The sequence below is a fragment of the Haliaeetus albicilla genome, chromosome 10, assembly GCF_947461875.1.
Source record: "Haliaeetus albicilla chromosome 10, bHalAlb1.1, whole genome shotgun sequence".
NCBI lineage: Eukaryota > Metazoa > Chordata > Aves > Accipitriformes > Accipitridae > Haliaeetus > Haliaeetus albicilla.
In genome coordinates, this window is record NC_091492.1 from 22,652,322 (window position 1) to 22,664,594 (window position 12,273).

At 56.3% G+C, this 12,273-nt stretch overlaps 2 protein-coding genes across 2 annotated transcripts; one reads left to right on the forward strand and one right to left on the reverse strand.

Moving 5' to 3' along the window:
• The first annotated feature begins 1,079 nt into the window (after nucleotides 1-1,079).
• LOC138687101 (C-signal-like) lies at nucleotides 1,080-7,078 on the forward strand. Its single transcript, XM_069793073.1, is given in 7 exon segments — nucleotides 1,080-1,223; nucleotides 1,742-1,793; nucleotides 5,399-5,586; nucleotides 6,016-6,142; nucleotides 6,145-6,173; nucleotides 6,476-6,586; nucleotides 6,965-7,078. Coding segments are annotated over 7 exon segments (765 nt in total).
• A 657-nt stretch (nucleotides 7,079-7,735) lies between these two features.
• Nucleotides 7,736-10,075, reverse strand: LOC138687102 (C-signal-like). Its single transcript, XM_069793074.1, has 6 exons — nucleotides 9,763-10,075; nucleotides 9,349-9,400; nucleotides 8,915-9,102; nucleotides 8,476-8,634; nucleotides 8,241-8,360; nucleotides 7,736-7,936 (listed from the first exon to the last, which is right to left on the reverse strand). Exons 1-6 carry the CDS (start codon nucleotides 9,907-9,909, stop codon nucleotides 7,823-7,825), a joined length of 780 nt encoding a protein of 259 aa, XP_069649175.1. The 5' UTR covers nucleotides 9,910-10,075; the 3' UTR covers nucleotides 7,736-7,822.
• Between the last annotated feature and the right edge of the window lie 2,198 nt (nucleotides 10,076-12,273).

The following is a 12,273-nucleotide window of genomic DNA, read 5'->3' on the forward strand; positions in this document are numbered from 1 at the left end:
AATTCACACCCAGCACGCTTACCTCTCATAAGGGCCATGGTCTACTCACCAAGATGGAAGGAAACATCACTGCTTCCTCATCTCCATGCTCTGTGTCACCTGAAAGCACATCTTCCAAACTTGGAACGCCTTCACCATCTCTCAGCTGCTGGCCTAAGTATTTCTTTGGTGATTGCCAGACCTGGAACAACTCAAATACTCAGGGAATAGTCAGCTCTGTCCCTTCTGCCAGGCTGAGCGAGGCTGGGCAACAGATGTGTCCCTTTGGGCACATCCAGATGTGATGGACCCATCCCTGCTACTTTCCTCTTACTTTGTCCCCCACCTTAAATTCAGGTTGCCCCAATTCTTCTGTTTGTGCTGAGGCTTTTTACATGGCAGCTCTTGGTTTCTTTCAGCACCTTACTCACTTCTGCCTCTTAAAAATCCATGCCCACGGGCTGGCCTGGACTGCAGGAACCTTGGCTTTGCAGGCATCTCTTGGGCTGATAAGCACCCAGCATTGTCCTCCAGCAAGGAGGAGGGTGGTGGCCATGAGCATGGAGCCCCAGCAGCAGGCAGGTAGAGGTGCAGGGAGCTGGGGGTCTTCTCTGCTGGCTCCTGGGTGCTCTGGGTGAAAGCATTGGTGTGAGTTGGGCCTGCAGTGTTAGAAATGCCCTCTCTGCACTTTCCAGGCTGGGCTTTGGATTAGCATCCCTGGGTTCAGCCACCCCAAACTGGGACATCAGCAGCCACAGCCAGGTTTGGACCTGTTTTCCTTTTCTCGGTGGTGTTTCCAAGTGCTCTTCCAAGCCTGTGGTAGAGATGACCCTTCTCCTGCGGGACTCTGGGAGCTGGGGCTTTAGAAGAGTGAAAATGCAGGAGACATGCAGCCTCATGTGCTGAAATGATGGGGAGCCCTTGGTCCACCCTGGGACCCTGGCTCTGCCTGGAGCAAGCGAGGGGCCAGGGCTGATGCTGGCACCGTCACTGTCCCCGTGGGCGCCCGGAGCCACACCCTGGGCTGTGCCCAGCTCCTCTTCACGCCGAGCAGGCGGCAGTCCTGCTGTGTGTCACAGCCTGGCGCGGAGGCTGCAGAGATGGCTGCGCTGGCTCGGAGCATCCTAGTGACGGGGTCCAACCGGGGCATTGGGCTGGAGCTCGTGAGGCAGCTCGCCGCCAGCCCCCGGGCCCCCCAGCACATCTTTGCCACCTGCCGTGACCCCAGGGGTCCGAGAGGGAAGGTCAGTGCGGGTGCAGGGCTCAGGGATGATCCAGAGCCAGGCGGGTGAAAGAAATTAGTGGTCCCCACAGCCCTGCCAGCTTGCTGCCGGATCTCGCCCTGGCTGGGTGGTCCGGCAGCAGGGCAGGAGTGCTCTGGTGCGGTCTCATAACCTCCCCAGCCCTGCAGCTATGGCAGTGCCCAACCCAGCCAGGTGGGATGAGGCTGGAGGGGCAGACATGGTGCCCATGTCCTCAGCCCTCACTCCTGGCTATGCTGATGGCTGGTCAACCCATTCTCCATGCTGGAATCACCCAGAACGGGGGGCAGTGCTTGAGCCCAGCAGCACCCTTCTCTTGCTGGCTGCGGGGATGCCGCCCTGCCCCATCTATGGGGAATGGCCCCACACACTTTCCCCAACAAAAGCAAAGGCACCCTGGCCTGGCTGCTGCTGGGGTGACCTGGGAGCAGGGGTGGGAGACCTGGTTGTGCCACTGGTGACTTCTAACCTCCTCCCTTGTTCCATCACTTTATTTCCAGGCCCTGCAAGAATTAGCTGCCCAGCACCCCAGCATCAAACTGGTCCAGCTAGGTATGGAGCAATATCTTCCTCGTTGCACCCAACATTGCTTCTAGCCCTCCGCTCGCTTCAGGGACGGGACCGGGGGCAGCTTCGTTGGGCAGCCTCCCTTTACACTGGCAGCCAGGCAGCTCCAGCCCTGCCAGGTGGGGAGGGAGCAGTGCACATCTGGGCAGGCTTCCCCCTCCAAGCAGAGCTGCCCACTGGCTGGAAGCAGTCAAACTGGCTTCAGAGGCAGGCAGAGGTGGGTCTGGACACCTCAGCTGAGCAAGTTTCATGGGAAAGGCATGACCTCTGTTTCCAAAGATGCTAAATACACTGCCTGAGCCTTGGGCTGGGACATGCAGGTTTGCAAAGCGAAGCAAGGCAGGGCAGAGCAAGCAAACATACTGAATGGTTCCTAAGTAGGAGGGTTGGTTTGGAGTCTGCTTGAAGGTGGCCATGATTGGCATTTCCTTCACTGCAGGTAAAAAAGGGAGAAAAGAAATTTTCTAAAAGGATGTATATGGGAAATCTGGCCTCGTGGTGGTGTTGGTATCCCAAGTTGATGCTCAGACCCAGAGGCATGCTGCAGTTCGGGATGTCCGCAGCCTGGACTGGGGAGATGTCCTTTCATCCTTTCCCTGCTCCCATGGAGGTGGGCCAGATTTGGTGGCCTTTGTCAGCAGTGCTGGGGAGCAGCAGGAGAAAGTGGCAAATGGACCTGGACAGCATAGGGACTTGGGGGAGAAAAGGGAGAGCAGCCAGGGCAGCATTTGGTGTTGCCAAAGTTGGGGTATTCGCAGGCAGGAAGATTCCAGGGTGCTGAGCAGGGATGGGGGTTTGCTGGGTGGACAGCATTGGGGTGAAACATGGGGAGATAAGGAGCACCAGGCTGAGGAATGTGGTGTCCTGCAGATGTGTCTTGAGGAGGCAGACTGCGCTCTCTGAGAGAGCAGGGGCTTCTCACAGCCACTTTTTTTTAAGAAGAGTTGGTCAAAAAAAACCATCCAAACCCAAAAGAAGTGTTTTGGGGAAGCATTTGTACCAGAATTGCGATTGCTGTAATGAGTGAAGTTGGAAGCAGCTGGAGTTTCTAAATACTTCTGAGTATTTCCTTAGAGCCAATAATAAGAAAACTGAATCAAGGCAATGCAAAGACCATATCAGTCTCTACCTACCTATTTGCTGTTTGAAAAGTTCAAGTAAATTTTTAGCATTTCTTAGCAAAGAAGGCATTCCTGAGGTCAGGCTTTACCAAAAAGAGGCAGCAAATCGCTCTCTTACTATTAAATAGATTATTAAAGTAGACCACCTTCTCTGTGATAAACAATAGCATCTTTAAAATTACCTGTGAGCCCCAGCTCCTAGTATGTGATAGAAGAGCATGCTTACTTTGCTCACCAAAGCATGGCCAACATAAAAGGGACATCTCAAAGGACTGACCACTAAATAAACAGCCTTTACTAAAATACATACACCCCAAAACCCAGATTATCAATAAAGTCCCAAAATAAGCTAAAAAGGTGGGAAAAATCCAACAGCAATGAAGTATTTTTTTAAAAAAGAGAAGCTGCTTCAGGCTGGCTTTCTCCATCTTCAGGAAAGGTTGGCTTCAAACCAGTAACAGGAATGCACTTTTCAGAAACGAAAGTTATGAATTAACTCCAAAATGCTTAAGACCTGTTGCTTCCTTTCCTTCTCTCCCTCTTTCTTTCTTTCTCATCCTTATCCTCTTACTTCTTCCAAGGAGACAAGAGTTTGTTCCTTCAGCAAATTTGGCTGGCCTAGCACTAGAAACGTGCTGGTTCAACATGCCTGGCCCCTTGGAGCAATGACTCAGCTAGTCCAAACAGAGCAGTTAATCATTCACCAAAGCAACTGAAAGATCCCTTACATGTGGTGGAATGATGGAGCCTTGAACTCCGATCATTATCCAAAGAGAAGTCACTAAAAAGCACCCTGTGATATGTCCTGCAGCTGGCCATGCATGTCCTCTTAAATCCCAAGGCTCCATCCCCTCATGTATGGCAGCTCCACAGCAGATTATCTCATCAAATTTCCCAAAAATGTTTTCATGATACCTCTGCGAAGGTCCATGCTGCACAAGGCAAGGTGGTAACAAGTGCCAGGCCACTCAAATACTTGCTTACCACCATAAAGACACCAGGCGAGTTAAAAACATCAGGAAAAAGGATTGTTCTTCTGCTCATCAGTGTACAAAATACTCCAAGAAGGGAGTCTTCAGCCTTGCAAACCTTTGCTAAGTCAGTCTTGTCTAAGCGTGAGAACAGAAACACAGCTCAGGGGCCAAAGTGTTGCAAAAAAGAAATCTAGCTCTGCGATCCCCCCCACCCATCAGGCTCATCAGATTAGCACCTGCAAAAAATGTGCACAGAAATGTGCGCAGGGAGGAAAGGCACATTCCAACATGCTTATACGCGTCAATATTCATGGTTCTTAAGAGCTCGGTGGTGTACTTGGGATATTGAAAGGCAATATATAAAGTTTAATGTTGGCCTAACCAGCCCATTTCAGATCCTGAAGGTGTTTAGATGACCCCTTTTAAATCAACAATGGCCACTTCAGTGGGGTGAGCACCCAGTAGGGGATGCACATCCTAACAAGCAAACCCAAATGTGGAACACAAACTTAAAAAATACCATTCCTATTGCTTTAGCCAAAAAAAATCCTGCAATTAAAGCGTGGCAGATTTTCCAAAAGATACCAATATTTAAGTGAAGAAAAAGGCACTGGAAATACTTCCCTGTTAGCACAATTTCAATTGTTTCTGGTTGCTTGAGAGGGCTTGTCCCCCCCAGTTTGGCCAGAGCAGCCATGCTGTAGAGATGGGGAAGTTCAGACTCAGAGCATGCAAACAAATACTGCAGGTTATATCCCAAATATTTTATTACTTGTACTCACCTCAGCTCATCTGTCAGCTCCAAATCCTCATTGGTAACAATGTGAAGCAAAAAAAATCTGAAAGAAAAAGAAAAGAAAAAAGGAAGGACTTTTGCATACAAATGGCTGCAAAGCTATGGGAAGTTGTGCTGTGGAAGGTGAATTTAAGCACAAATTGTTAAGAAAGGCAAAGATAGCTCTAAATGATCAGTCAGATCAACCAGAAAAGATCTTCGTGTAATTCAACAATAAAATGAATGGGTCCCCCCTATGTTAACAGCCCCCATAGCTGCTGTGCAATACAGAAGGATTTGAGGAGTGTAGTCAGGTTGTTTCCCTCAAGATGGTGTCTATCCTTAAAATGTGCCCATCTAGCTGCATTGTCTCCTGGTGGAAATAAAACTGGGAGCCTCAGTGTGCAAGCACCGAGCATCCCTTGTGCAATCATAAATTCCCTGAATATAAAAAGCAAATACAGCTAAGTTCTTGTTACCAGTAGCTTCCATATGACCAAAAAGGAGCTGAATCAAGGTTTAATTCACCTAAGGCTGTGAAGCCAAGAGGTGAGGACAAACTGCTGCTCGTTTCAATGTGCTTAACACCCTGACCTGCTAAACCTGGTCCTTTCTGGATAATGCTGGTTTAAAGAGAGCCATTCCAGCCACAGCACGCTTTCCAGTGGATGCTGTGTGACCCGCTGGAGCTCTCCTCCACTTTGCTTTTTGCCCTAGCAGACGCAGTGAACTTGCCCAGCATCCGAGGTGCTGTGCGGGCTGTGGGGTCTCATCTGAAGGACCAGGGCTTGAACCTGCTCATCAACAACGCGGGTGTCAGCTCGCATGCCACACTGCGCTCTCTGGATTCGCGGGAGATGCTCTCTGCGTTCGCCACCAATGTGGTCAGGCCAGTTCAGGTTACCAAGGTACATGTGGACCTTTTGGGTTTCTCCTGCCTGGAGAGATGTTCCCCATGGCAAAGGTGACCTCAGCTGGGTGGATTCTCACTCTGTCAAACGAGGCAGACTGATGGGGGCAAGACCAGGACCACGGGGCTCCTCTGCCCACCTAGAGGAGCAGGGAGGCAGCTCAACTCAGCCCCAGCATCTCCCATGCTTCTCTCCTCCCCAGCTGGAGCTCCTGCCCACCCCGGGCTGGCTGTGCCAGCTTGCTCCTTTCCTGGGGAAGGGAAAGGCAGGAGCCTGGCCCCTCCCTGGGGAGTCCTCCCCATCCTCTGCCCTTCTGCTGGGGATGTCTGTCCAGCTGCTCATCCACAGTCTGACAGAGACCTCCAGGGCTGTCCTCAAGCTCGGGGCTTGTCACGTATTAACAGAGCGTCGGTGTCTTTGCGTCAGGAATTTCTGCCACTCCTGGAGAAGGCAGCGAAGGGTGTGGGGAAGGAGGGGCTGAGCTGCAGCAGGGCCGCAGTCATCAACATCTCCACCAAACTGGGCTCCATTGGGCTGTGCCTCAGGGTGCCAGAGGCCCCATGTACCCGTACCGTGCCAGCAAGGTGAGGTGCCAGGTGAGGCGCTGGGGATGCTCTGCTGTGCACCATGCCTGTGGAGGGGGGAGCCCATGGAGGCACTCACCTCCCCCAGGCCACCCACCCCCTGCCTGGTTCTCCCAAGCGTAAGCATGGAGAGCGAGACCAGTAGCACCTGGGACTAAGCCTTTCAGGCAGGATGTGCAGATGCTTTACCCCAGGGCCAAGTCCCATTTCCCGCCTCCACAGCCATTTTCTGGCTGGCAAATGTCCCCCCCTCCTGCCCACCCATGCCCCGAATCATGCTGGCACAGTGGTGCCTCTTCCAGGCTGCCCAGAACATGGTGACGAGGTGCATGGCTGCAGAGCTCCAAGACAAGGGGATCTTGTGCGTGGCCATCCATCCTGGCTGGGTGAAGACTGACATGGGGACGGAGAAGGTACTGGGCTGTTCAGGGGAGGGTCAGCAGGACCCCCACTGTTCCCCCAACTCTTGGGGAGGGCAGGGGCACTTGTGGCAGGGGATGTTGTGTGATGCTGTGGGCTGCCAGTACCATCCTCTGGGGCAGAGCAGGCAGGGAGCAGGCAGCAAGCTGCAACATGCCAAGTGCACGGGATAGCCAGCCCTGTCCGCCACCCCCCCCTCCCCCCGCCCCCCCAGAATGGAGAACAGGGGGGTGGCAGTAAGGAAAAATACTCCCATGAGCACCGTGAGTGCGGCTCCCCAGGCCATGCAGCCTCCGGTCTGCCCAAGCCCGGCTGATTTCCATGCCAGGTCAGCACACAGCAGTGACGCTGTGCCTTGTCCTCTTCTGTAGGCACCCCTGATGGTGGAGCACAGTGTGCAGGGCATCCTGATGGTGCTGGCCAGCCTCTCACAGGACACCTCTGGAGCCTTCCTTGACTGGGAAGGGAACACCCTGCCTTGGTGACAGATGGATGGACAGCGCCTCTTGCCCATGCCACAGCTTCCTGCTCCCCGGCTCACCCCTCTGCATGGTCACCCCGCTCACTCATCCTCAGCTCACCCTGCGCTGCCAGGAGGAGAGGAAGGGCTTTGGAAGCAGCTTCTCTCCCCTTCCCTGGTCCCCACGCAGCCCTGCAGTCCCCTTGTACCCGCCACCTCTGTAAATGCCGAGAGCTGATGCCTTTCTGCTCTGTCTCTGCACCCCCAGCCTCAACCCCCCTGGCCGAGCCTGGCACACGCTCCCTGCGCACTGCCCAAGCACCATGCGTCCGTCTGTCCTGCCTGCGACCGAGCATCTCCTGAATGAGGGGAGAGGGCAGCTGATCCCTGCGACCCCCAGCCCCTTGAGCCTCTCCAGGCCAGAGCAGCACCTACATGGCCCCAGGGCTGCCCTGACCCCCCAGGGGCAACCTCCCTCCTGGGAGAGGGGCTTTGCCCCGGCTCTGGTGCCTCCCGGAGGGGACGTCTCCAGAGGGTGGTCACGGTGCCACGGGACCCGGGGGCTGGCACTCATGGGGATGCCGGTGACAGCCGTGGGTTGGGTGGGGGGCTGCAGGCACCGCACACCCTGGGATAAGGAGCGGGGCCGCCCCCGCAAGCTGGCAGCACACAGCACAGCCAGTGGCTCTCGGGCAGGGGTTTATTGAGGACGTGGGGCAGGTGGGAGAAGCAGCACAGGGCCTCACTGCGAGGAGTCCAGGCCGGCATCTCACCAGGGCACGACCTTCCCGTGCCAGTCCAGGAAGGTGCCGGTGTCCTTCTCAGCGAGGGAGGAGAGCACGTTCAGCATCCCTCGCACGCTGGCGTCCACTGTCACGGCAGGCTGTGGGGCAGAGGAGGGGAGGCAGCCTGTGCCCAAAGCCTGGCTAAGGGCTGCCCTGGAACAGCTGGGGCCAGGGGAAGGAGACGCTCGAGGGCATGGGGAAAGCCGCCAGCCCGAGGCAGAGGGGCCGAGCGGGGAGGCGAGGGGCTGGGGGCACCAGGCACCCGGGGCCAGGGCAGGAGGAGGTGCCCAGGCAGGGATGGGGCAGGCAGGGAGGTCGTGGTCAGGGGCTCAGGGCAGCAGCTCCCTCCTCTGGAAAATCAGCAGAGGGGCTCTGCTGGACCTGCCGTGGTGAAACTCCTACCGTCTGTCCGATGGAGCCCCCCATGTCGGTTTGCACCCAGCCAGGGTGGAGAGCAGCGCAGAGGATGCCATGCTCCCGGTACCCCAGGGACTGGCACTTGGTCAGCATGTTCAGAGCAGCCTGCGGGGAGACAGGGCAGGGATAGCCGTGGGAGGGGATGGGTGGCTGCAAGGGGACACATGCAGAGGGACAGGGCAGGGGAAGCAAATCTGTCCCCAGCATGGTGTGGTGGTACCTTGCTGCAGCGGTACGAGACAATTTGCATCAGATCCCAACCAGAGGGAGAAGCAATGGAGCCCCCATAGCTGGACATGTTGATGATGGCTGCCTTGCTGCAGCTCAGCGCTGAGCCCGGGCTCCCCTGGGCAGCCTTCTTCAGCAAGGGCAGGAACGCCTGCGAGGAGAAAGAGGAGACAGGGGCACACACACAGGAGGTGGCACAGGGGAGAGGACCAGCTCCTTCCACAATGGCTATGTTGGCACCAGCACTAAAGCATCCTCCCTCCTCTTCGCACTGCCCCAGCCCACCAGGTTCCAGCTCTTGAGCTCCAGCCTGCAGCTCCACAAGCTTCTTGTTGAGTGAGAGCCCATCGGGCATCAGAGCGGAGGCAGGACCCTCTCCCACCAGCTCTTTGTGCCCCCCTGGGACAGTCCAGCTCAGTTGAAGGTCTCACCTGGCCCAGCAGCAGGGGCCCAACTGTGTTGGTGGTGTAAATCCGTGTCATGTTCTCCAGCGTCTCAGCATCAAGTGAGTTCAGCTTGGTGATTCCAGCGTTGTTGATGAGGAGGTTCAGCCCCAAGCCCACCAGGTGGTCCCCAACTCTGGCTGCAGCTGCCTTGATGCTGGCAGGGTCAGTGACTTCTGCAGAGCCGACAAAGGGCAGGTCAGTGCCCGCACCCCTGTGGTGGCTTGGAGGCCCTTACGTCCCCCCAGGGATGTGCCCTCGGGGCTGGCCATGGGCAGGAGGCATGGCAGTGCCCAGTGTCCCTGCAGGCACCAGCCCATTGGCACAGCTCCCTCATGGTGAGGGGCTCCCCAGGTGTGTGCAGCGCCTGGGCACTCTCCAGGGGAACCGGGGTGAGGGACTCCCCACCTCAGGGCACCTACCGAGTGGGATGATGACCAGGTTGGGGTGTTTCGATGCCAAATTCTGTAACTCCTGCGAGAGAGGGGACCATGTGGGCACAGCGAGGGAGGAGAGGCTGCACAGAGGCTCAGCCATTCCCAGGCAAAGCCTGTGTCACTATGGCTCTGTCCCTGCACCACTTCATGCCCAGCACCCTGCTCTGGCTGCCCTGCTCCTGATGGATGGGGCTCCATGCCTCCCACATGCACCACGTGCCACTGTCACCTCTGCACATCCCATGCACAGCTGGTCCCACAGCCGTCCCAGCCCGGCTGCCCTGTGCTGTGGGTGCCCGTCTGTAGCTTGAGCCCTTTGCAAATCCCCTCCCTGCTCTGACCTGCTGCCCTGTCCCTTTGTCGCCCAGCACAACCCACTGCATCCCAGCCCAGCCTCACCTGCGCTCGCTGTCCCTTGGGGTCCCGACAAGCTGCAAAGACCCATGTGGGTGGGCTTGGCATCCCCAGGAACTGCCGCACAAGCCCCAGGCCAATTCCCCGGTTGGCCCCAGTCACCAGAACAGAACAGACCTGAAGCCCTGCCATGCTGCTCCGTCCACTGCTGCACTGCTCTTGCCCTGACTCTGCAGCTGCCTTTTGCTACTCGGTTGTTTCACATTTTCCCACGAGAGCTTGCATCAGCCTGTGGCTCTAGGAAATTCTCTGCCTGTGCCCCAGGCTCTTGGCTGTGGTCCATACCCACGACCCACCCTTCCCAACAGCTGAGGAATGACGCAAAGGGAGCCGAGTGTCCTGCCCAGGCAGGGAATGCCCTGGGCTGGATGTCTGGAGAGCTGCTCTTTGTACCTTCCCTGCTCCACCAAACCTGAGCTGCTCAATTTTCAGGGCCAGTGCTACCCCTGTTCCTCCACCGAGATGCCCCCTCCCACTGCCACCTTCTCTCTTGGGACACCAGGCTCTGTCCCTCCTCTTGCCTGAGGTTAGGCAGGCAAGGGTGGACTTGCTGACCCAGTGCAGTGCAGTTTTTTGGCCTTAATTTGTGCAAAGACAAAGCCAGGGTCACGGATGGAGCAGCCAGGACAGGCAAGTGTCCCTTGGCCACCACAACAGGCTGAAAAACCTAGAAACCCTTCAGGACTGCTTGGAAACCCTCCAGAGCTGCCTGACGCAACCCATTCCTCAGGGTCTGCTCTAACAACAGCTATAGTATTTAAGTTGTAAGTGTGATAGAAGGATAAAATTCAGTTTTGCCCCCCAGGTATAACTGTGATGTGGCTGGGAATCGGGGCTGCACCCTGGCACGCACACAGCACACAACGGACATCCAGTCCCAGAGTGGTCCAGGTACTCCCCAGCTCGTTCCTGCAGTGGCAAGGCACTGGACCAACCCATGGACTGAACTCCCAGCTGCCTTCCAAGGAAAACATCTGATGGGTGGATACAGCTTTGGGACAGGCCTGAAGATCCCCCAGGAGCTCCTGCTGTGCCTAAAGTCAATGGAGAAGCACCACCTGCGTGTCTCCGTGTGCTGATGAACACCCTGCGGGGAGGATCTGGGCATGCCACAGCCTCCCCAGGTGGTTCCTGTTGCAGCGTCGCCTGAACTGTGCAGTTTGTAATAGCAGAAGATATATTTAAGATAGTTAGGAGGTGTTCTGTAGGTAAGATAATTAATAACAACAGATCAGGCAGGTGATGATGCAGGACCGGCTGGGTGGAAGCTTGGGGAGTCTCACCTGCTCCAGCTAGAGATGCTGCTACAAGGACCTTACTGGACAGTAACCAACCATCCTGTTCAAGAGATTTGATCCTCCATGCGTGTGCTACCATATGCAAAGATCCCAATAAATTAGCTTTTTTCTTTAAAAACAAACCCTGCTGTCTCTACTCTTCCGTGTAGCACTAATCCATCTTGTTGTGGCATTTCACCACACTCGCTCCAGCCCACTGATGTAGCCACAGCCTCTGGCATGGGGATGAAGAGATACTGACTGGATCAACCCATGACTTATGTGGCCTGATTTCAGCCCTGACCTGCGCAAGAGAAGGTGTTTGCCATCCCTTCAGCATGTGCCTGAACATTTCCCAGTTTGCTTGCTGGATTTGAGTAGGTGAGTGGCTTTAATGTCTCAGGAGGAGGCAAAGTGTGTGCAAGTCCGTTGTGGAAGGGTGCTTCTTCCCATGGGCGACCACCCAGGGAGACCCTGGGGCTGCTTAGAGCTATTGGAGACAAACCCAAAGGAAACAATGTGGAAACAAGGTAGTGTTTTGGTGATGGTTTGGCATCATGCATGAACCACTGAATAGGAAGCGATAACATAAAGTTGGCCAAAAAAACCCCCATGTGTGTGCCCAGGAAAAGCCTGGAGGAGAGCAGAGAGCCTGCTGCAGGCTGGGGCTGGGGTTGGGGAAGCGGATGGGGATAGGGCTGGGGATGCAGATGGGAATGGGGCTGGAGATGGGGCTGGGGACGCAGACGGATTTGGGGCTGGGGATGTGGATGGAGTTGGGGCTGGGGATGTGGCTGGGGACGCAGACGGGGATGAGGTTGGGGATGCAGATGGATGGGGATGGGGTTGCGGACGGGGCTGGGGTTGGGGCTGGGGATCAAGTTGGGGATGTGGATGCAGATGGAGGGGGATGAGGTTGGGGACGGGGATGCAGATGGGGATGTGGATGAGGCTGGGGACAGGGATGCAGATAGATGGGGCTGGGGTTGCGGACGGGGATGGGGACAGGGATGTAGACGGATGGGGCTGGGGTTGCAGACGAGCATGGGGACGGGAATGCGGAGGGGGCTGGGGTTGGGGCTGGGGCTGGGGATGCAGATGGGGCCGGGGCTCGGGATGCGGACGGGGCCGGGGCCAGGCAGGCTCCGCCAGCCGCTCCGCCCCGGATCCCGGCAGCCCGGCCGCGTTTCCTCTTCCTGGGTCGCGGCCCCGTCTCGCC

What these genes read in the sequence shown, in the direction of transcription:
- LOC138687102 (XM_069793074.1), bottom strand. Translation starts at nt 9,909, where the DNA reads ATGGCAGGGCTTCAGGTCTGTTCTGTTCTGGTGACTGGGGCCAACCGG. An exon ending in TCTCGTACCGCTGCAGCAAG is followed by an intron (nt 8,361 to 8,475) that starts GTACCACCACAC and finishes GTCTCCCCGCAG; the next exon opens with GCTGCTCTGAACATGCTGAC. An exon ending in GGGGCTCCATCGGACAGACG is followed by an intron (nt 7,937 to 8,240) that starts GTAGGAGTTTCA and finishes TCTGCCCCACAG; the next exon opens with CCTGCCGTGACAGTGGACGC.